Source organism: Leguminivora glycinivorella, chromosome 21, assembly GCF_023078275.1.
Source record: "Leguminivora glycinivorella isolate SPB_JAAS2020 chromosome 21, LegGlyc_1.1, whole genome shotgun sequence".
NCBI classification, from domain to species: domain Eukaryota; kingdom Metazoa; phylum Arthropoda; class Insecta; order Lepidoptera; family Tortricidae; genus Leguminivora; species Leguminivora glycinivorella.
In genome coordinates this window covers 7,805,856-7,825,686 of record NC_062991.1, presented here as the reverse complement: position 1 = coordinate 7,825,686, position 19,831 = coordinate 7,805,856, and the positions used below count along the sequence as shown (strand labels likewise).

Below are 19,831 nucleotides of genomic sequence, written 5' to 3'. Positions count from 1 at the left end.
CACTGTTATAATGGATTGTAACTTGATGAAGTCGACGTAACTGGTCTAACTTGATCTCTGTTCGAGTAATAAGTATAAGGGGTAAGATAATATATTTACGTTGGTTATGAAGTTGATTGGAATGGCACCCAGGGGCCCGGAAACTCTTGGGATTATAAGAAATGAATCAAACTCCTCCACGTATATTGAATTTGAAAGGGGATGGGAAGAGTTCCGCCAAGTTAGAGGGTTTAGAAGCCGTGGAATTACAAATGGATTATGTTTAATTTTGCAATGGTTCCTTTTGCCATTGCTTTATAATGAATTGGTTTTTAACAAGCAGGAGGGTCTGCAAACAATTATGATTAATCTAAGAATCAATTACAGAAAAAAAACTGCATCTGAGACGTGAAGTGAGACGAACTCACGGCATCCTGCTCGGCTGGAGTAGTGACCCAGAACCATTGACTCCAAGTTTAACTATAGGCATTTTTTTTCCACTTTTAAATATAAGGTCAGTGTGGGGAAGACCGTCTACCAGGAAAGACCGTCTATTGACAATAACTTTAATGTTTATATATCTACGCCTCTCACACCTCCGAAGGTATACCAGTTTTTCATCCTTAAGCCATTGGTCTTGAATACATATCCCTAGGACGAACACTAGTTAACAATAAACTTGATTCGTGTTTCGAACTCGAGCATCGAGTTCAACATGGTTCCGAAAAAAATTAAAATAAAATAGAAGCAGTCGGAATATTTGTATATCATGTATGTAATGTAGTCATTTAATAACCGTTCTTTCTGACTAGTACTATTAATCTACTCAAAACGCGTTCAATTTCTTGTTTTATGTTCTGAAATATGTAACTTAGAAATTGTGCCTACTCAGAAAGTCCGGCATAAAAGAGAAAGGCAAGACCGGCATACGATAAACAAGGAGTTGCCAACCTTTTTTAGGCTTTATTGGAAATAAGTCGAGTGTAAACAATATCAATATATAAGTACGTTTTTTGCTTATGATAGTTGTACCGTTTTTGATTTTAACTTCGAAATACAGTTTTGGTAATGATTCGTATGGTGTTACTAATATCATTCGAAAGTATTAAATAAAAATGACATAGTTGTGAAGAATTATAAGTGGTGAACAGAACTAAGCCTACTTACACTGCATTACTCATCATCATATTTAAGTTGGTAGTGTTTGTATAGATTGTGCAACATGCGGCGACAAATATTTCAAAAGAGAGTTATGTATTTTAGAAATAAAAGTAAGCATTTTGAATCCAATTATTTATTTAAACAGAAAACATAATATTTGGGCACCCTTGACAAAACATATTTGATAAAGGTTGTTCGTCAGACGGCAGAAACTGAACCCTGGAGGCACAGAGGGTCATATCGAAACTATGACTAGTGGCACAAACTGTGCACTTCTCAAGCAAAATCATTTCGTCTTCCTCGTCGATACGTATACGCTGGCGTTAGGAAGTACATCAAAAAAAGATTCTATCAATACATTCTTCGGAAGATGTATAGACATGACTTGTATATTGTTTGCTATTTTTAATAACTGAAACAAATATATAAGTATTAAGTATACAAATATTTATCGTCGCTGCGCGTGCAAATTTCGCTATGTGTTTTTAACCTACTTTACAGGAGACACAAAAAACTGTTTATTTCGGCAATTATTGAACATAAATAAATCAATATTTTTATGGCATAAGTATTTTCACTTTTGCATACATTAAGAAATAACTTGAAATTTTATTTCAGTTATTATAAGGTTAAAAAAATATTTTTTCATAAATATGTTACATAGCGATTATAATTTGAGTCATAAAAAACCGGTATGTGTCTTACAATCACTTAACTAGATTTTATTCTTAAGGAACAAAATACAATTTGTGCACTTTATCGTCACATGGTTATTTAATCATATGATTTGAATTAACTATGTTGTTGTTTATTTGTAATTTAGCAATTCATTTTCGAATTAATTATTTCAGAAAAAACATGATTTAATACTATAAGCTTAATACACAATACTATAATAAAAAACTCGATTAAATTAATATATTACTACCAATATATTACAACTATAATAATATATTTTTTCCATAAATTTTTATGAATGGAGGTTATTTCAGTTACAAAGTTGCTCAATGTGGTATTATGTAAACATTTATGTATTGAATAAGATTTCATTATACATTTTTTAACTTGAAAAAACTGGATAATGCTAGTCTGGCTCGAACACCGAAGGTTACGTGTATATTTTACTATTTTTTTTTCTCACAACTATATTAATAATCATGTATGTAATCATGTAAAAAAAAAAAAAACTGTCAGCCTGTCAAAGTGGCTCCGTATTTAATATTGATATCTTGCACAATTTCGATTTCTTTGCCACTGCGATACCCATTTGCGAGCTACAGACATTTACCCGAACACGCACACATGTGGGCAAAGTTCAGAAGATCATACATTGATGAAAACTGAAATTAATTCGTTATGTTTTTACTTGTCACTACAATGACAACAAACAAGGACACAAAGTCGTTGCGCTGCTAGGCAACGAAGCCCACCGCGCATGCTCCGCACGACAGCGCGCCATGCGCCGACTCCAGCAGTCTATGTATTTGCTTGATAACAGCAACTGCCAACTTCACTGTCAGTTTTGTTTATCTCCAGGACTCTACATAGTTAATGTTTTTAGTTTCGTGTTGTGTTTTTATAATATTACTTTTGATTTATATATGTTTTTTAAGCATCAATAGAAATCAAAAAATGTCACTCCCAGGTGGTATTATATCTTCCATCACCGACAACGACGATTCCTCCCAAAAGCTACAATGTTCTCTGTGCTCTGAACCCAAGTACTTCAAAAACCAACATGGGCTTAGAGTACACTTGGGTAAAAAACACAAAACGGACATCTCACACAATATAAATACTGACCATCCAGTTTCAATAGGTACATTAGGTCACCCAGTTACATACGACATTTCTGAAACTCTTAGCCGTCTAAAACATAGTGTCCGTGTCATTAAAAGAATCCCGAGAGGTGCGAGAGTATTGGTAGCACAAAGACTTACCTCTTTGCTACAAAATGCCGTGTCGGAAAACTCTTATCAGGCCTGGGAACAACTGCTCACCTTTCCCTACCGAAGCCTACATGTAACCGACCAGAACAAAACTACATCTCTCACTGCTAAAATTAAACATAATGTTCAACACCCACATTGTCTCGAAGATCTTCACAGGGTAGCTCTAAAGCACAACACATCTATATATAGAAACATTGAAAACAAAGTAGGAGAAGGCGACATCAGGGGAGCTGCTCGTCTTCTTTTTTCAACAGACTGTATTGCTTCTGACACCCAGGAAACTGTATCAGAATTAAAATCCAAGCACCCATTGCCCTTGACAAACCAAAACCTTCCCGATCCACCAGATTCATCAACACCTCCTCTCACTGCCTCTACAGATGAAGTTCTTAATGCAATAATGTCCTTCCAGAGCGGCTCAGCTGGCGGCCTGGATGGGTTGTCCCCACAGCACCTTAAGGACCTCCTCGCGCATAGCTCAGGCAACGACGGCGAGCAGCTCCTAAAGTCATTGACAGATCTGAGTAACCTTATGCTATCCGGGAATGTACACACTGAAGTTACGGGCACACTGTATGGTGCAAACCTGTGTGCGCTTCTGAAAAAGGACGGTGGCATCAGGCCGATTGCTGTGGGGACAACCTATCGCCGACTCGTTGCCAAAATCGGATGCGCGGCTGTTTCAACCCCCTTAGCCAATACTTCCAACCTACCCAATTAGGTTTTGGTTCGAAGGGGGTTGTGAAGCTGCAGTCCATGCACTCAGAACGTATATCACTCAAACATCCGGTAAGGTCGTTTTGAAAGTGGACGTCCGAAATGCCTTTAATAGCGTCGACAGAGCCAGCATACTAGAACAAACACGTGTAAAAGTACCACACATTTACAATTTTGTTTGGCAATGTTACAACAACGCTTCCAAATTACTTTTCAGAGAAAACCATATTTCGTCAGCCGTTGGTTGTCAACAGGGCGACCCGCTCGGCCCCGCACTTTTTAGCCTAGCAATTCACCCGATTATTCTAAAATTAAATTCAAATTTCAATGTGTGGTACTTAGACGATGGCACCCTAGGAGGTGATGTGAGCGAAGTTCTTGAGGATCTTCGCGTTCTCATTGAGGAATTCCGCGGTATTGGACTAGAACTGAACTTTTCCAAATGTGAACTTTTCTTTTCCGATACATGCCCAGACAAAGATCTCGTAACGACTAAATTCCGTTGTCTTGCCCCTAATATTAAAGTTACAGAGAAAAGCTCACTTCACCTCTTAGGCGCACCTGTATTAGACGACTCATATTCAAATTTTTTAGAGACCAAAATTGAAAACCTAAACGAAGTTTCGGATCGTCTGACTAAAATTAATGCTCATGTAGCATATACTGTTATTCGTTACTGCCTTTTTGTCCCAAAATTTACTTACGTTCTAAGGTGCAGCCACTTTTGGAAATTTCCCACCCTTTTAGAAAATATTGACAAAATTATTCAAAATCTCCTAATTACAGTTATCAATATAAAATTGGACGACCGCTCATGGACTCAGGCTTCCCTGCCAATAAGGCATGGCGGTCTGGGTATAAGAAAAGTGTCCAGCGTTTCGCTACCTGCATATCTGTCCTCTATCCATAGCTCACAAGAATTGGTCGCTAAAATTTTAAAGTCCCCAACAGACCAATTAAACTTGCCGGTAAAATCAGAGGCCAGATATGCATGGAGCAACGCCTGCCCAAACGGAGACCTGCCCGAATATCCCAATTCACAGCGACATTGGGACGAGCCGCTTTGTAGGCTGGTACGGAATAACCTGTATCAAACGGCAACCAGCCTTCAAGAGCGTGCTCGTCTCCTTGCCGCTTTCGAGTGGGAGTCTGGGCAGTGGCTTCAGGCTCTGCCGTCCGTGGCAATTGGTACCTTTTTGGACGACTCCACTTTCCGCATCTCGGTCGCTCTCCGCCTGGGAGTGAATTGTGTTACCCCGCATCGCTGTCGCTGTGGTGACCCAGTTGATCAGCTGGGCCACCATGGCTTATCCTGCGGCAGAAGCGCAGGACGCGCTTCCCGCCATGCGAGCCTCAACGACGTCATCCGTCGGGCCTTAGCCAGTGCGGGAGTACCGGCCGTATTAGAACCGACCGGTCTCACTCGCGATGACGGAAAGAGGCCCGACGGCATGACGCTCGTGCCATGGAAGATGGGACAGCCCTTAGTTTGGGATGCCACTTGTGCAGATACTCTGGCGCTGTCCCATCTCCATCGCACCGCTTTAAAGGCTGGCTCGGCGGCCAATTCGGCCGAACTCCTCAAGCGGCGCAAGTATGCAACCATTAATAGTGGTTGCATATTTGAGCCGTTTGGGGTTGAGACCCTGGGGCCCTGGGGGGAAGGCGCCCACAGGGTCTTCAAAGAATGCAGCCGCAAGCTTGTGGAACTGACACGTGACCAGAAGGCTGGGTCATATCTGGCACAGCGGATCAGCATTGCCATACAACGTGGCAATGCTGCCAGCCTTCTGGGCACGTTGCCAGTGGACGGCGATTTAGGGCAAGTCTTTTATTTATAGTTTATTTATAAGTTTAGATTTTAGTTTTAGTTTGTAGTTTTATTTAAGGACCTATTTTATTTTTTTATTATTATGTATTTGTAATGTAATTTTATATTAGCTAAAAGATATGTTATTTTGTGGTTAGTTTAGATTATCATGTATGGTGTAATACGATTTATTTTCCAAATTTCATAGTTTAGGTCAACCGGAAGTACCCTATTAATTTTGACTTCCTTGAAGTGTAGATTTTTTTTCAACTCAATTAAGGTATGTTGTATTTACTTAGAAATAAGGTTTTTTTACAGCTTCAAGGAACGGTACAGTACACTTGAGTATAGGGTTTTTCCGAAATAAAGAATATTGACAAATTGATAAACGGATTGACAAGAAAGTACATAATTGTATAAGGGTTCCATTTTTCTTTCTTGATCCGAAAACGATAAACAATCTTTGTCACTCAAAACTTTGTGTGATTTCTCAAGTCAGCTTTTTTTCATTTATTAAACATTTTATTTTCATTTATTTATTTTAAAATGTTTCCAGAAAGGATAGATAGATCTTATCACACAAAATTTCATACAAAACGATGTCTTACCAATGCAATGTTAAATCACTTGCTATGTTTTTGAGTTACTTAGCATAACTTTATCGTATTTCGATAGTTTGTAATATACGTTTACACGCACTGAACCCTACACGAAATTTGTCAGTATACTAAACACTCATAAATTTCTGACAGTTAATCTTAAAAATCAATTTGAAATGATTTATTTTCAACAAATATTAAAAAATAACTATTCGGTCAGAGTGAGTACTTTCAGACATAGTCTCAATAAAAAGGGAAACTACACTCTTCTCATTTATAGAGGTTATAATTGACTACAAACCCACCTACCTTACACCATTTAAACAAGTTTTAAGAGAGTAGGCTAGATTTTTATAAGAAAAGCCTGCTATGTGACGCAAAACACACGATCTGGAAACATTCACGATTTCTACAAATAGTACAAAATTATCGCTGTGTATGAGATTGTACAAATCGGGCACAAACATCTAACACATCTTTTTATACAATATTTCCGAAAATATAGCTATGTGTCATAATTCACATAGCAGGCGCAATTCCAAAACTGCTGTTATAAGAAGATAATGTAGTTATGTGATTTATTGCAGTTAGCGATTATAGGAGGAACATTCAATGTATGGGCATCACATACCTACTTTTGATAAAACCTGTAATACTGAAATGAGCTCGACGCTGTTTTTGGAGCATATGTATTTAAAAATAAGGTTTAAAATAGCATTGAAAACGAAAAATCGTTAAAAATCACATAGCGAATTTTGCACGCGCAGCGACGTTATGTAAATATTTATGTATTAATGACATCTGAATCTCTACTGAGTTTTTGAAGTCGTAATCGAGCAAAATGGGGCAAAGGGTGTTTATTGAATCCTGAACGAAGTAAAGGAATCTCTAATCTCGCTACGCTCGGGATTCAAAATTAGAATCCTGAGCGTAGTGAGGGATTCAAGTATTAACGCTCAAGGTGGAAATAATTTTGCTACCATGTGATATATACAATTTTTCACGTCACCTATGAGGAAATTGACAACATTTCATATTTTTGAGTACTACTTTTTATTGTTTGGTTTGAAAGAACTCAATACTAAAAGATACACGTATTTTTTATTTTTCCAAAAACTGCTAGTTTAATGAGAAAATCCCTTCTTATTACTACTTCTAGCAGAAAGAGCGTAAGTTACAAACGTCAAGACACAGCTTCGTGACGTCACATGTGTTATTTCATACACCTAAGAAAACGACAAAATCATTTCTAAAAAAAAAAGTTTTAACAGTCAGCTCAAACAGTCCGGTATGTCTGACTGTCAAGTGTCACTGTCAACCATAGTGAATGACTACGAACCATAGACTAAGCCATGAAATTTTTAATATCTTTGCTACGAACTGTGATAAGTGTCACTGTCAAACTTAAGTGACATCCCAACTGGAAGATTTTTTTGGTATAGTGGCAGCTCTAAATCAGCTATTTGACGTCACTTCCCCTTTAAACTATTTTTAAGATTTTTTATACTAAAAATACGGAAAAAAAAATTAAAAAAATGATTTATGTGATCTACAAGCGTATATTTCGAAATGGTTTTCGATTTAGGGTAAGTACCTTACTTCACCAAAATACTGTAAAAGCTTTGTAAAATATAATATTTGCTATCCCATAGGACCATGCGCATTACGCCAGACTGCATTAATAGGCTAGTTTCCTATACTTAAAATAAAATATTTTACGCAGTGCACGAAATAAAGCACCACATAATTAGATGAAAAATATGGATAGTAGTTATCTTTAAACATAATTTCTATTTAATAAGTCAAAAAGAAAGATATAAAGTAAATGAATTGACTGTGACGTCACTCCTCAGTATTTCATAGTAATTCCATATTAGCAAATCGTTTTGACAGTTCTTAAAAGGAAGCTGATTTGACTAGTAGGAAACTAGCCTATTATAGAGTTTTATCCACTCAAACTTTATTTCAAATAAACTATGCCGGTCTTGCCCGCACTGACCTTATTCAAAGATTTGAATGTGACTAAAAACTCTGAAAACAGAATGATACAAGATGTCTTATTAAAATAGCAAGTATTAATATTTTTTGATAATAAATATGTGGGTGAATTCTAATATAATATTTTGTACTAAATTAATGCCTTCTTCTAGTTCTACTCTCCTAACAGTTCCAAATATATTATATTGAACGCTTCAACTGTCTGTATCATTAATTTTGCACCAGCTTTAGTTTACTTTAACATACCTATTTCCATTACATTATTTATTATTTCTACCACAAGCCACTTCGACGTATTAAAATGTACACATAACATTATAAATGATGTAAGAACTTTATTCGCTAATAATAAATGATCCAGCGTCAGCCTAAGTGGCCTGTGTCTGGGTTCTTTTGACTTACATCGTATATTGAGCGAAAGAGATGCTCATTTAAAATGTTTACTTGCCTTGCAAGCATAGAGGTATAGCCACAGTTAAGTTTTATTTAATCGTATGGCATGAAAATAGGCAAATAACAAGTTTTATACAATAAAACCAGTCAAAAAGAATACAAATATAAATGCTATAGGTCAACATTTAGACAATTGAGCCACTCTGCAGCGTCTGGTGTGAGTTGCAGTAGGTCTTCTCTGGCCCCGGTGTATGAGTGCAGAGGGCAGCGTTCGATGATGTGGTCCATGGTTTGGATCGCGCCGCATTCGCACAAGGCTGAATCCTTCCATCCCCACTTGTGCAAGGTATAATTGCAACGACCATGGCCCGTTCTGAGTCTGTTAAGACGGCACCATAGTTTTCGGGGAAGGTCAAACCCTGGGAGCTGGAGTGTGGGGTCCACAATTCCTGAACATGAGTCCGCAGCGGTCCATTCTTCTTTCCACGTCTCACGAATGTCAAAGCCCTGGAGTCTCTGGGCAGCTACACATGACGGGTTTCGGGATTTCAGCCGCTGATGTGGTGGGTAACAAAACTCTGCATGAATTGGTAGTGAGGTTGCAGACGCAATTTTGGCAGCCTCTCTTTTCAGTGCACATTTCCTGTTAAGTGACATCTAGCGACAACAATGGTTAGGAATAACAAAACACCTAAGTTATTAGTTCAATCATACATTTCCTTGTTGTTTTTAGTAAGTAATCAGGTTTATTTGAATTATATAAGATCGTAATTGTAGTGATTAACTTAACGTCAACTAAGAGAAAACTGCTCTTAGTTGGTCTAAATTTTTTAGAGTGTGGGCCCGAGAGAGACAGACTCCGTTTTGATCGGCATATGAGTATCGTCAACGATTGTCATTTCGGCTAGGCTGGCAGAAAGGAAACTTTCTACAAAACCGAGCTTGGACAGCGGTTCAGGCCCCGTAGCCGAATGGCATTTCAACGACGCGAAACGAAAACGAAACACCGCGAAAGGTATATAGTCTGGCTCTGTCGCGCCAATACGCAAGAGCGATAGAGATAGATATCTACGAATGTTTCGTTTCGTGAGCGTTTCGTGAACGTTTGTGCATTCGGTTACGCACGCAGGTTCTTTTCTCATTAAATAAATAAATATTATAGGACATTCTTACACAGATTGACTGAGTCCCACGGTAAGCTCAAGAAGGCTTGTGTTGTGGGTACTTAGACAACGATATATATATATAATATACAAATACTTATATACATAGAAAACATCCATGACTCAGGAACAAATATCTGTGCTCATCACACAAATAAATGCCCTTACCGGGATTCGAACCCGGGACCGCGGCGCAGCAGGCAGGGTCACTACCGACTGCGCCAGACCGGTCGTCAAATGATGTTAAGTTGTTCCAACGCTAATAATTGCTACTTTGCAATACGAGCCGAACGGAGCCGGAATCACCCGATCAGAATTGTCCAACAACTGCCACAACGTTTAGGTTAATATCACCATTTCGAATGTCTTCACTAGAGATGTACAGTAAACCAATTAGAATCCTAGGCCACACTAGAACCCTGTCGTATTGACACCGTGCTTTATTTGCTATAGCAGTCACTTTGACTTTTACTGTGTAAGGGTTCCACAGTGGCCTAGGATTCAGATTGGTTGACTGTACGTATCTACACTGCTCTATTCAAGCAAGACCATAAAACTCGGCGGCAGCACTACCTCATATTACGTCATTATCCAGAGAGTCCATTATATTAGGACGGTCTATATTGAATGATACTCCACCCAATAGATCGCATTGATTCCCTTAATGAAAATAGTTGAAAGGGTTGCCCCTTTTTGAGGTGAGCTCTTGAAAGGCTTGAGGTCAGGGAGGTTTTTACAAAAGTTTGTGAAAATATTTTTCATCGGGCTTTGAAGAGTTTGTTTTTTTGCTTTTGTTGAACTTTGCTTGTCTTGTTTGGTGGATTTGTTATTTAATTTTCACGTGTCTTGTAGTTGGATTCACTGTTGTTTTTGGACTTATTTTCGTGGAATAAGTGAAACTATTGGATTGCCGGCGTAAGCTCAAAGCCACACACATTATTACCAAGATTTATTCTCCTAGTATTCTTATTTCATGCAGAAATTTCATCATTTTCGCGGGCATCTCGAGAATACTTGCATTAACTAAGGGTATGCGCCTACGGGCAACACACAAGCAAGTGTGATATCGGCGACAAAAGTGTGGGCACATACCCTAAATTGTATTTAAAATCTTCTTCTATTGATTAGTAATTCAAGTTCGAAAAAGATCGAGTTTTGAAAGATGTGTAAATTAATGGCATTACACATTAATAATTATTTCATTCATTTCAAAGGTTTGACTAGGACATCAAGAAGCTATTATGTAACAGGCCTTGTTTCTCTTATCCAAAAAAATAAGTTACGCGCTTATTACTTATTTTGTTTATGAATCTAACCCTCATTTTTGTGGATTTTTTTAGATAAACGTTACTTAGTATCTAAATGCATTTTTAGAGAGGTTTTTTCTGCTGAGTTCAACCACGATTTGATCACGACACATCAAACAACCCATTACTTCTCCATCCATAAAATGTATCCTAAAATTCGTGTGCAAATTGCATTGAACTGCGCGAGCATCCGAGCTGAATCGATAAACTAAACTTGCACTAAAATGAGACCTGGAGGCCGACTCGGTTCATAATTTGATGTGGTTTTAACACTTTTCAATTTGATTAAGACCTTGTAGAGTTGAGCGTGACAGATAGAGTGATACTTAGGATACGGATAACTTTTATCACGAATCTAAACGATTAAACTGAATCGATAGACTAAACATTCACTACGTAAAATGAGACCTGGAGGTGACAGAATTTGATGAAATTTTAACGTAATTTTGATGCGATCTAATGTCGTGTAAGAGGCAGACCAAGAACTTATAGCACATTATTTGCAAAGACATAATATAACTCTTTATAGTTAGGTAAAGTCTTAAAGTCTAAGAAAAAACATATCTTGGAACCACCTTTGGTTTATTTTAAGATAAATGGCTCTTTTATTTAATATTTGACAATTTTAACGCATATCATGTTAAGAATTTGGGCCAAATTGTCAAATCTGAGGTTCTAAAGTTTTAATCTTGTGTCGAGTGATGGCATAGCTGTTAGTGAATATGTCTGTCTGTCTTTCTTATCGTCAATATTAATAAGGGTAAGTTGCTAACGTCTTTTAATCGCTGTGGAGTTCGTATCAAAATGAAATCCTATCAAATTGACGTAACAGAATGGGCCTATAGTTATCCCGGCGCCGGGTTTATTCAGAGGTTACTTTAGCCTCCCGTTTTAGATTTCGCGCCAGGGCCGAAAATAACATTTAGCAAAATGGACACGCCATAGTATGGTAAAGATTTCAGAGTGGATCGAAACTCCATGCCTATAATGAGTGTCGATTGCTATAAAGCCGCACTAAGAGAAATTTGCATTGTGAATTTAACAAGTTCGACTTGTTGCGGTTTATCCGTTTGAATCAGCCAAACGTATGTTTAAAACAATATGTGTCAGGTTGTTTTTATAAAATCGACTTGTTGATTCAAATATATTGCCGATTCAAATGACAAGTAGCTTGTTGTTTGAACCAAAGAGCACGTAGGCGCTATTTTAACCAAAAAACTTGTTGAACGAACATGAAAACTGTTTGTTTTTTCTCTCAGTGCGCTTTGTCAGTTTATTCATATAGAGATACAAGTAAATCTCGCCTGAATGGTAACCGACAAAGTGGGACGTTTTACTAAACACACAGTATAGTATAATAAACATAATTATGTTTGTATTATTAATACCAATGAGAACAATGCATTTAGGATAGCGATACTATCTATACCGATATTTCAGTGTGAAAAGTGATGTTTTTGGTTGAACAAAAGTGAATTCGACACTGACAGATATCGTGCCGCTCTTAGAATCATTGTTCAAATACGGCCGTGTATCAGAATGAACTTTTTGCTATGAAAACAGTAGGCCGCACATGATGGCCGAGAATGTCGCCGCTAGGCTTGTGCCGTTTCGTTCGTTGATCGGAGCGCTCCGATCTCGTTCAGTCGCTCCCACGAACTAGTTCGCTCTTTTAGGTCTTTTGCTCATTTAGTTCAGCCAGACCAGCGACCGTTGCGGTCGGAAAGATCAGAACGAATGGGACCGAGTAGTGTCAAAATGATACGAATAGTCTACAGATAGTAACATTCCGGGCCGAAAGGTTGTAAGTAACCGAAGTTTAATATGAAAACTTGACTTTTTTTGTTGCTCTGCTCTCACTCTCGGTCGGCGCAGTCACACATTCGTTCCCGATCCAAACCGCTCGTGTTCGCCGATCCTGTACTGAACTAAATGAGCAAAGACCGATTCTCAGAGCACGGAAAGATTCAGTTCATTTCGGTCATTGATGGGATTTTATTCCTAACAGTTCATAGTTCATGAACGACACAAGCCTAGTCGCCGCGAGATAGATCACACGTCTTCTTCTAACTGTATTAATGACATAAGGACGGGTAGTCTATCTCGCGGCACAATTATGTGTTAACCCTGGAGTTTATTCAATAAAATGAAGGTGACTTGAGTATATATAGGTTGATAAGTGAAAATGACATATTTTTTTTATCTTTTCCCTCGTAAAATGAAGCCCTTAAATTTCACCATATACTAATATTTTAGGGTTTCCCCAAACCTTCCGACGCGGACTCGACCCTAATAGACGACCAAAAATCGCTCGTTAGTATGAAGACACTGTACGCGTCATGTTGCTGAACACATACCATGTTCATAGTTCATATTAAAGCGGCGAAAGCCGATTTGGCGTCGATATATTTGGGGAGACCCTGAACTGGAAAGCCCACATTGATAAAATCTCAATGAAATTATTCAGATTTGCATATATGCTCTAAAATAAATTTTAATAAACACTAACTTAAAAACCGCCATTATTAGTGCTTACCACGCTTTTGCCCAGTCTTGGCTGCAATACGGTATAATTTTATGGGGCAATAGTGTAAACGCTAGTGATTTATTTCTACTACAGAAAAGGTGCATACGAGTGCTAACAAACTTAAATAATGAAGACAGACTCACCCTAACATCACTATATATTTTAGAAACTTGTAAAGTACGGAAACACGAAAATTTATTTGCCAGCCCTCATAATCCTGAACCTCAACATCATAACTTACGCACCCGCAATAAACTTATTCAAGCAGTTCCAGCTAACCTTCATATGTTCAATAGAGGCCCCTATTCCATGTCCATCCGAATATACAACCAGATCCCCCAGTATATAAAAAATTAACACAAATAAGTATGTTAACTTTGTAAATAAACTCAAAACTTATCTTGTTAATGAATGCCCATATACTCTCCAAGAGTTCATGGACAATAAAATAACTTATTTATTTATTTATATGAAGCGTTAATACTTAAGTTTTGTTTTTACCTAGTAAAATGTGTAGTGTTAGTGTTTAATGTAAATGTAGTTATAGCATATAAATATGTTGCCACGCCCTAATAGGGTCCATGAGCACACCTACTTTGTAACATCTTATAACACCATGGATGCAATAAAGAAATATGAATATGAATACGTTAATATAATTATTACTATTATTAGTAATAATTATACACAGTATCACGCAAAAACTCACCGCTTCCTCGAGCTTTGACACCTCAATGCGCTACTGACGTCAGCACCTGATTGCAATTTGTTTGCATGGAGATGGAAGACAGTGTATCTTGAGTGACTATTGCGAGACGATGGATGATAGGCCTTCCACGGTCGGTGTATGATATTTTTAAGTAATTGTGTGTCGTTATAATACTTTTTTGTAAATTGTATTTTTTTGTCAATGTTAGTTTATTCGGTGTATTGTTGTTTATGCTGTAATGCAGTGTAAACTTATTAAAAAAAATAAAAATAGGTAGACAGTTTAAATGTCTCCTTATCGTTCCCAGAGGTGCACTGCGCCAAGAGGGACATGGCAGCCTTTAAAATCGACTACCAAAACTGGGAGAAGCTTGCGGAGAAGCGGACGGAGTGGCGAAAATGCGTTGGAGATGGTCGCAAGTTCGTCGATGAGACCTGGTTTGCGGCACTTGCTGATAAAAAGGAAAAAAGGCACCATAGCGAGACGTCGCAATCGGTTGCAAGCTTCCCTTGTCAGCTATGTAGCAGAATATGTCGCTCTCGCATAGGTCTCTTTAGTCATCAAAAGCGATGTCTCTCGGACATTGCACCATGAATCGTCTGAAATAGTCGCTAATGCCAGTAGTAGTATTGTTTCCAGTAATAAATAATAATAAATAGGTTGGTATTACAATCTCTTCAAATAGAAATACACTTAATTGATACATTCCCATGAAATAAAACTATGGAACCGGATTATATCGCGTATAATGAATTTACAATTCATCCGTTTCCATAGTTTTATTTCATAAGTAACTATCGCGGTAACCGAATACTTACAGTCCATACTAATATTATAAATGGTAAAAAGTGTGTGTCTGTTTGTTTGTCCGTCTTTCACGGCAAAACGGAGCTACGAATAGACGTGATTTTTTAAATGGAGATAGTTGAAGGGATAGAGAGTGACATACGCTACTTTTTGTCTCTTTCTAACACGAGCGAAGTCGCGAGCAATAGCTATTTCCAGTCAGTAAAATTTACTTTAAGTATTTTATACTAAGTAACTAACGTACAATAATAACCATTCTGAATAATTTAGGACGCTGTAAAGCCGGAATACGGATCGATGTAGCACTGACTGGCTTATTCTGGGAATGCTAGATCCACCTAGTACCTATATGCATTAAGTCCGCCTTTTTGTACTGGAAGATTTTTCTTTTGTGCAATAAATATTAAATAAATAAATCAATAATAATAAATAAAATTTTCACCACATCAACTGATAAAGGCTTCTTCGTAAACAGCAAAATTGCATTTTATACACAAAGAACAAAATAATTTCATATATACAGCGCGTAAACGTAATAAGGGCGATAAATTAAACCAGGCATATAATTCAATATTGTTATCATTAGTTAAGAGGTGTTTTTGAGTTACTCTTAATTTTCAGCCCATAATTAATTTTTGAAAAATTTCTCAGCAGCAATGTACTGTAAACGTGGTTGCGATGACAATCAATGACAACTGTCAACGAGCGTTTAACGCGAGTGTGTTTGCATTACGTTGCGGGCTGAATTAATTTGTATGGATAAAAAAGTATTTCAATTTTAAGTAAAAGTTATCTAATTCCATTATTTATGTCTTATACTCACCACCGTTAAGAGGTTCGCACGTATTAGGTTTACACCCTGTATAGTGGTGTGACTACTTTAAGATAGCACAAGTTGAAATATTTTCAATAGAATATAATTTAACTTGTGTTAATTAGAAAATAATTTCAATGAAATTTTGACTGGGTGTTTTAAGCTGGCTGATAGATAAATATTGAATCAATTGATAGATTTGATTTAGTTTGATATTTTTCAGTTAGTATTTTGTTCCTGTAGGTGTGGCGAAAATTTTTGTGTTTCACTCGGTTGCTAACTTTTTTTTAACCTTCATGCTTTTTAACCCTCGCAACGCTCAATATTTCACTTTTTGAACCGCGAGCGTAGCGAGTTGGAATCTTGCTTGCGCTTGCTTAGTTGCACTTGCTTGCTTCGCTTACCACGTGCGGTTAAACAACAACTTTGGCCCCTTGTAAAAAATAACTATTAATGCTTTATATTAAAATAATTTACATATTCAATTCAATTCAATCATTTATTCATAAATAATAATTTACACGTACTTACACATACTAGTCAATATCCATTATTTCAACAAACGCGACCGGATTTGGCTTTTCACTGAACCGAAATAATCGCAAATGTCATTGAACCTTCCAACGATATTTAAAAGGCCGGTATTTTATTTATAAATTTGGTTTGCGGCAGTTTTGGGTATGAATTAAAATAGAATTATCTTAATTCCATTTTTACTCGCGCCTGGTATAATTGAGTTACATGTTTTTAATAACATCGGTAGATATAGTTAGATGATTGAAAATTATATTTTATCCAAACTGTTCTCTATTTTAGGGGTGCTGATTTTTTATTTTTTATTTTAAGCAACGAAACCAAGGGCGGATTTTGCCAAATACCAAATATTTTTTATATTGTCTTGTTCAGTTACGAGTTACGACTTAACTTTCGATGTCACTTGTAAACCCCCGTTTTATGTACCTACTTAAAATAATCACATACAATAAAAACGTTATTTAAAGAACTTAGCTAACAATCATTTGTTTAGAAATATTTGACGTATCTCTGCATTATGTCTTACATAAATTGTTTATAATACTCGAGTATGACGAAGACGATTTACTAAAAATCAAGAACGTCAAACTTATTAATCACCCCCAATCGCCCCATTTTAAACTTCCAACCCCTCCTTTTAATTTTCGAAAGCCTACCCATCGTTTCTCACTCAAAACTCGCTCACACAACGAATCTATAAGGATGCGTACTCACCGACACATGGGTTGTGGTTCACAACGGCAAAGATGCGGTCGCAGCGTTTCTTCATGTGGGTATTGGGGCAAATGCAGCCGAAGAGGGGGGAGAGACGGAGGCCGGCCCAGGCCTCGCGACAGGCCTCGCTGTGGGGAATATGGTTAAATGGTTAGCAATAAGTGTGGGAAATATGGTCAGTAGGTTAGCAATAAGTCATTTTATGCTACTGGTCAGATATCGATACCTTTGGGTTCAATTGGCGTAAAGGACAAAATGCAGGTTTTCAGGAGAAGCAAAAAACAACTTTTTTTTTTTAGAAAAATGTTAATATCTTTTTTGTTTTTTGACCTATATTTGTGACGTTTATAGAAAAATATGTAGATTTTTAGTATCCTTAACCTAGTGTAGCAACCGTAGTGATAAAATAAACGGTTTAGAAGTTAGATGGTTGTAAAGGACACGTCAAAATGATATGAACGTCCTTTACACCCACGATTTTTTTGAACAATTCGAGTTGATAGGGTCGTAAGTGACGGTCTTAGATGATTTTTATACAAATTCGGGGCGTAAATGTAACCGGAATGGTACAAATGGCAACTGTTTTGAGCTTAGTTTACTATTAAGAAACTTGAAAAATGTATCAAAACGTAGTTAATATGGCATAGAATAGCCACATTAGTGTTACAGTGTATATTTATCTAAATATTTAACAAAGACTAAGAACAAGACTATTTTATATCCAGTTTTGCAATAAAGAAACAACATTTGCTTAAAATCTATCTAATATTTTGGAAAGTTATTATTTTAGTACTCGCCGCTGTCTCAATAAGTTACGCATTCAGCATTTAATTGTAGCAGGGAAACGCTTTCGTAGTTTAAGAAAATATAAAAAACACTAATGGTAACCACGTAAATTTTAATCAGCAACTGTGAACAGTAGATACTAATACGACAGTAATTTTAAGTCTAAAGTAGAAAGAAGTTCTAAGAATAACTAAGAGTTGAGTACCTATTTATTTATAAGCGCAAGTTAGGACGCGTATACAAACTGTGACCAACTAATAAATAATAGTAACGGTAGTCAAGACTACCTACTGTGTCGATTCATATTTTTAATAATTTTAAAACAGAATATTGATATTTAGTCTTTAAACCTGTTAAATAAGAATAATCTTAATTATGAGTTCAATCCTAGAAATATAGTCAATGCTTTAAGTACCTGGGTACATAGCCAAGTCACCAAACGCTAACGCTCATTCGCTAGCGAAACGCACCTGTCATTGTCACACTAAATGTTAGTATAGTCTACTGAATGGCAATCGTCGACGCCAGACGCCGACAGAAATGCAATCTGGCTGCAATACGCAAGAGCGATAAAGATATATAGCTACGAAACAGATATTATAGCCTGTGTGGTGACGGCTTAAGAATTTCACCACCCCCTTTCTTCCCGTGGGTGTCGTAGAAGGCGACTATGGGATATGGGTTAAATTGTGGCGTAGGCGAGAGGCTGGCAACCTGTCACTGCAATGTCACAGTTTCGATTTCTTTCAACCCCTTATTTGCCAAGAGTGGCACTGAAGCTTTAGTGGTTTCATGTGTTCTGCTTACCCCTTTGTGGGATACAGGCGTGATTGTATATATGTATGTGAAACAGATATTATCGTGAGCGTTTGTGCATTTGGGTACGTACCCTGATTGCCACAGTGTTTTTTTTAATTACCTTTACATCTCGCCGCAGTATAATAATACTACGAAAGCGTTTCCCTGCTAGAATTAAAGGCTGAATGCGTAACCTATTGACTATTGAGACAGCGCCAGCGGCGAATACTAAAATGAACTTTAAATTTGTTGCCAAAATATTAGATAGTTTTTAAGCAAATATTGTTTCTTTATAACAAAACTGGATATAAAATAGTCTTGTTCTTTGTTGTTGCTAAGATAGCTTAGATAAATAATACACTGCATTAAACTAGTGTAGCTATTCTATGCCACATTAAGTAAGTACGTTTTGATAAATTTTTCCAGTTTCTAATTGTAAACTTAGCACAACATTTGTACCATTTCGGTTACAATTACGCCCCGACTTTGTATAAAAATCATCTAAGACCGTCATTTACGACCCTATCAAATCGTGGGTGTAAAGGACGTTAATAGCATTTTGGCGTGTCCTTTACAACCATCTATCTTCTAAATCGTTTAGTTTATCACTACGGTTGCTACACCAGGTTAAAGATACTCGTAATCTGCATATTTTTCTTATACATGTCACAGATATAGGTCAAAAAACAAAAAAAGTGGGTTTTTCTTTTTCTTGAAAACCTGCATTATATGTCCTTTACGACAATTGAACCCAAAGGTATCGATTACAGTTGCGGATAAAATATTTTTAGTACTGGTCGTAAAGGACGAAGAACAAAAACACTTGTCCTTTACGCCCAACTTTACCACACTACTATAGAAAGTGATCCTTAAAAAGTAAGGGCTTAAAGGGCAACAATATATGTCAAGGTGACTTACGACTATATTTTTATTTGTCGATTTCCTTTACGACACAAATAATAATTTATAATTAATGACTTGATATTTACGCCCCTTCAGCTAAGCTATTTTTGCAAGTCCATAGTAGGAAATCTTGGTCGTAAAGGCAACTTTTTAAGAGATA

At 37.0% G+C, this 19,831-nt stretch overlaps 1 protein-coding gene across 1 annotated transcript in view; it reads right to left on the bottom strand.

Moving 5' to 3' along the window:
* The window catches only part of LOC125237420, a 411,697-nt gene that overhangs the window by 53,629 nt on the left and 338,237 nt on the right, over window positions 1-19,831 (bottom strand). Inside the window, exon 6 of the mRNA XM_048144480.1 lies at window positions 17,185-17,312. Coding sequence (XP_048000437.1) covers window positions 17,185-17,312 — 128 coding nt within the window. The remainder of the gene's footprint in view (window positions 1-17,184; window positions 17,313-19,831) is intronic.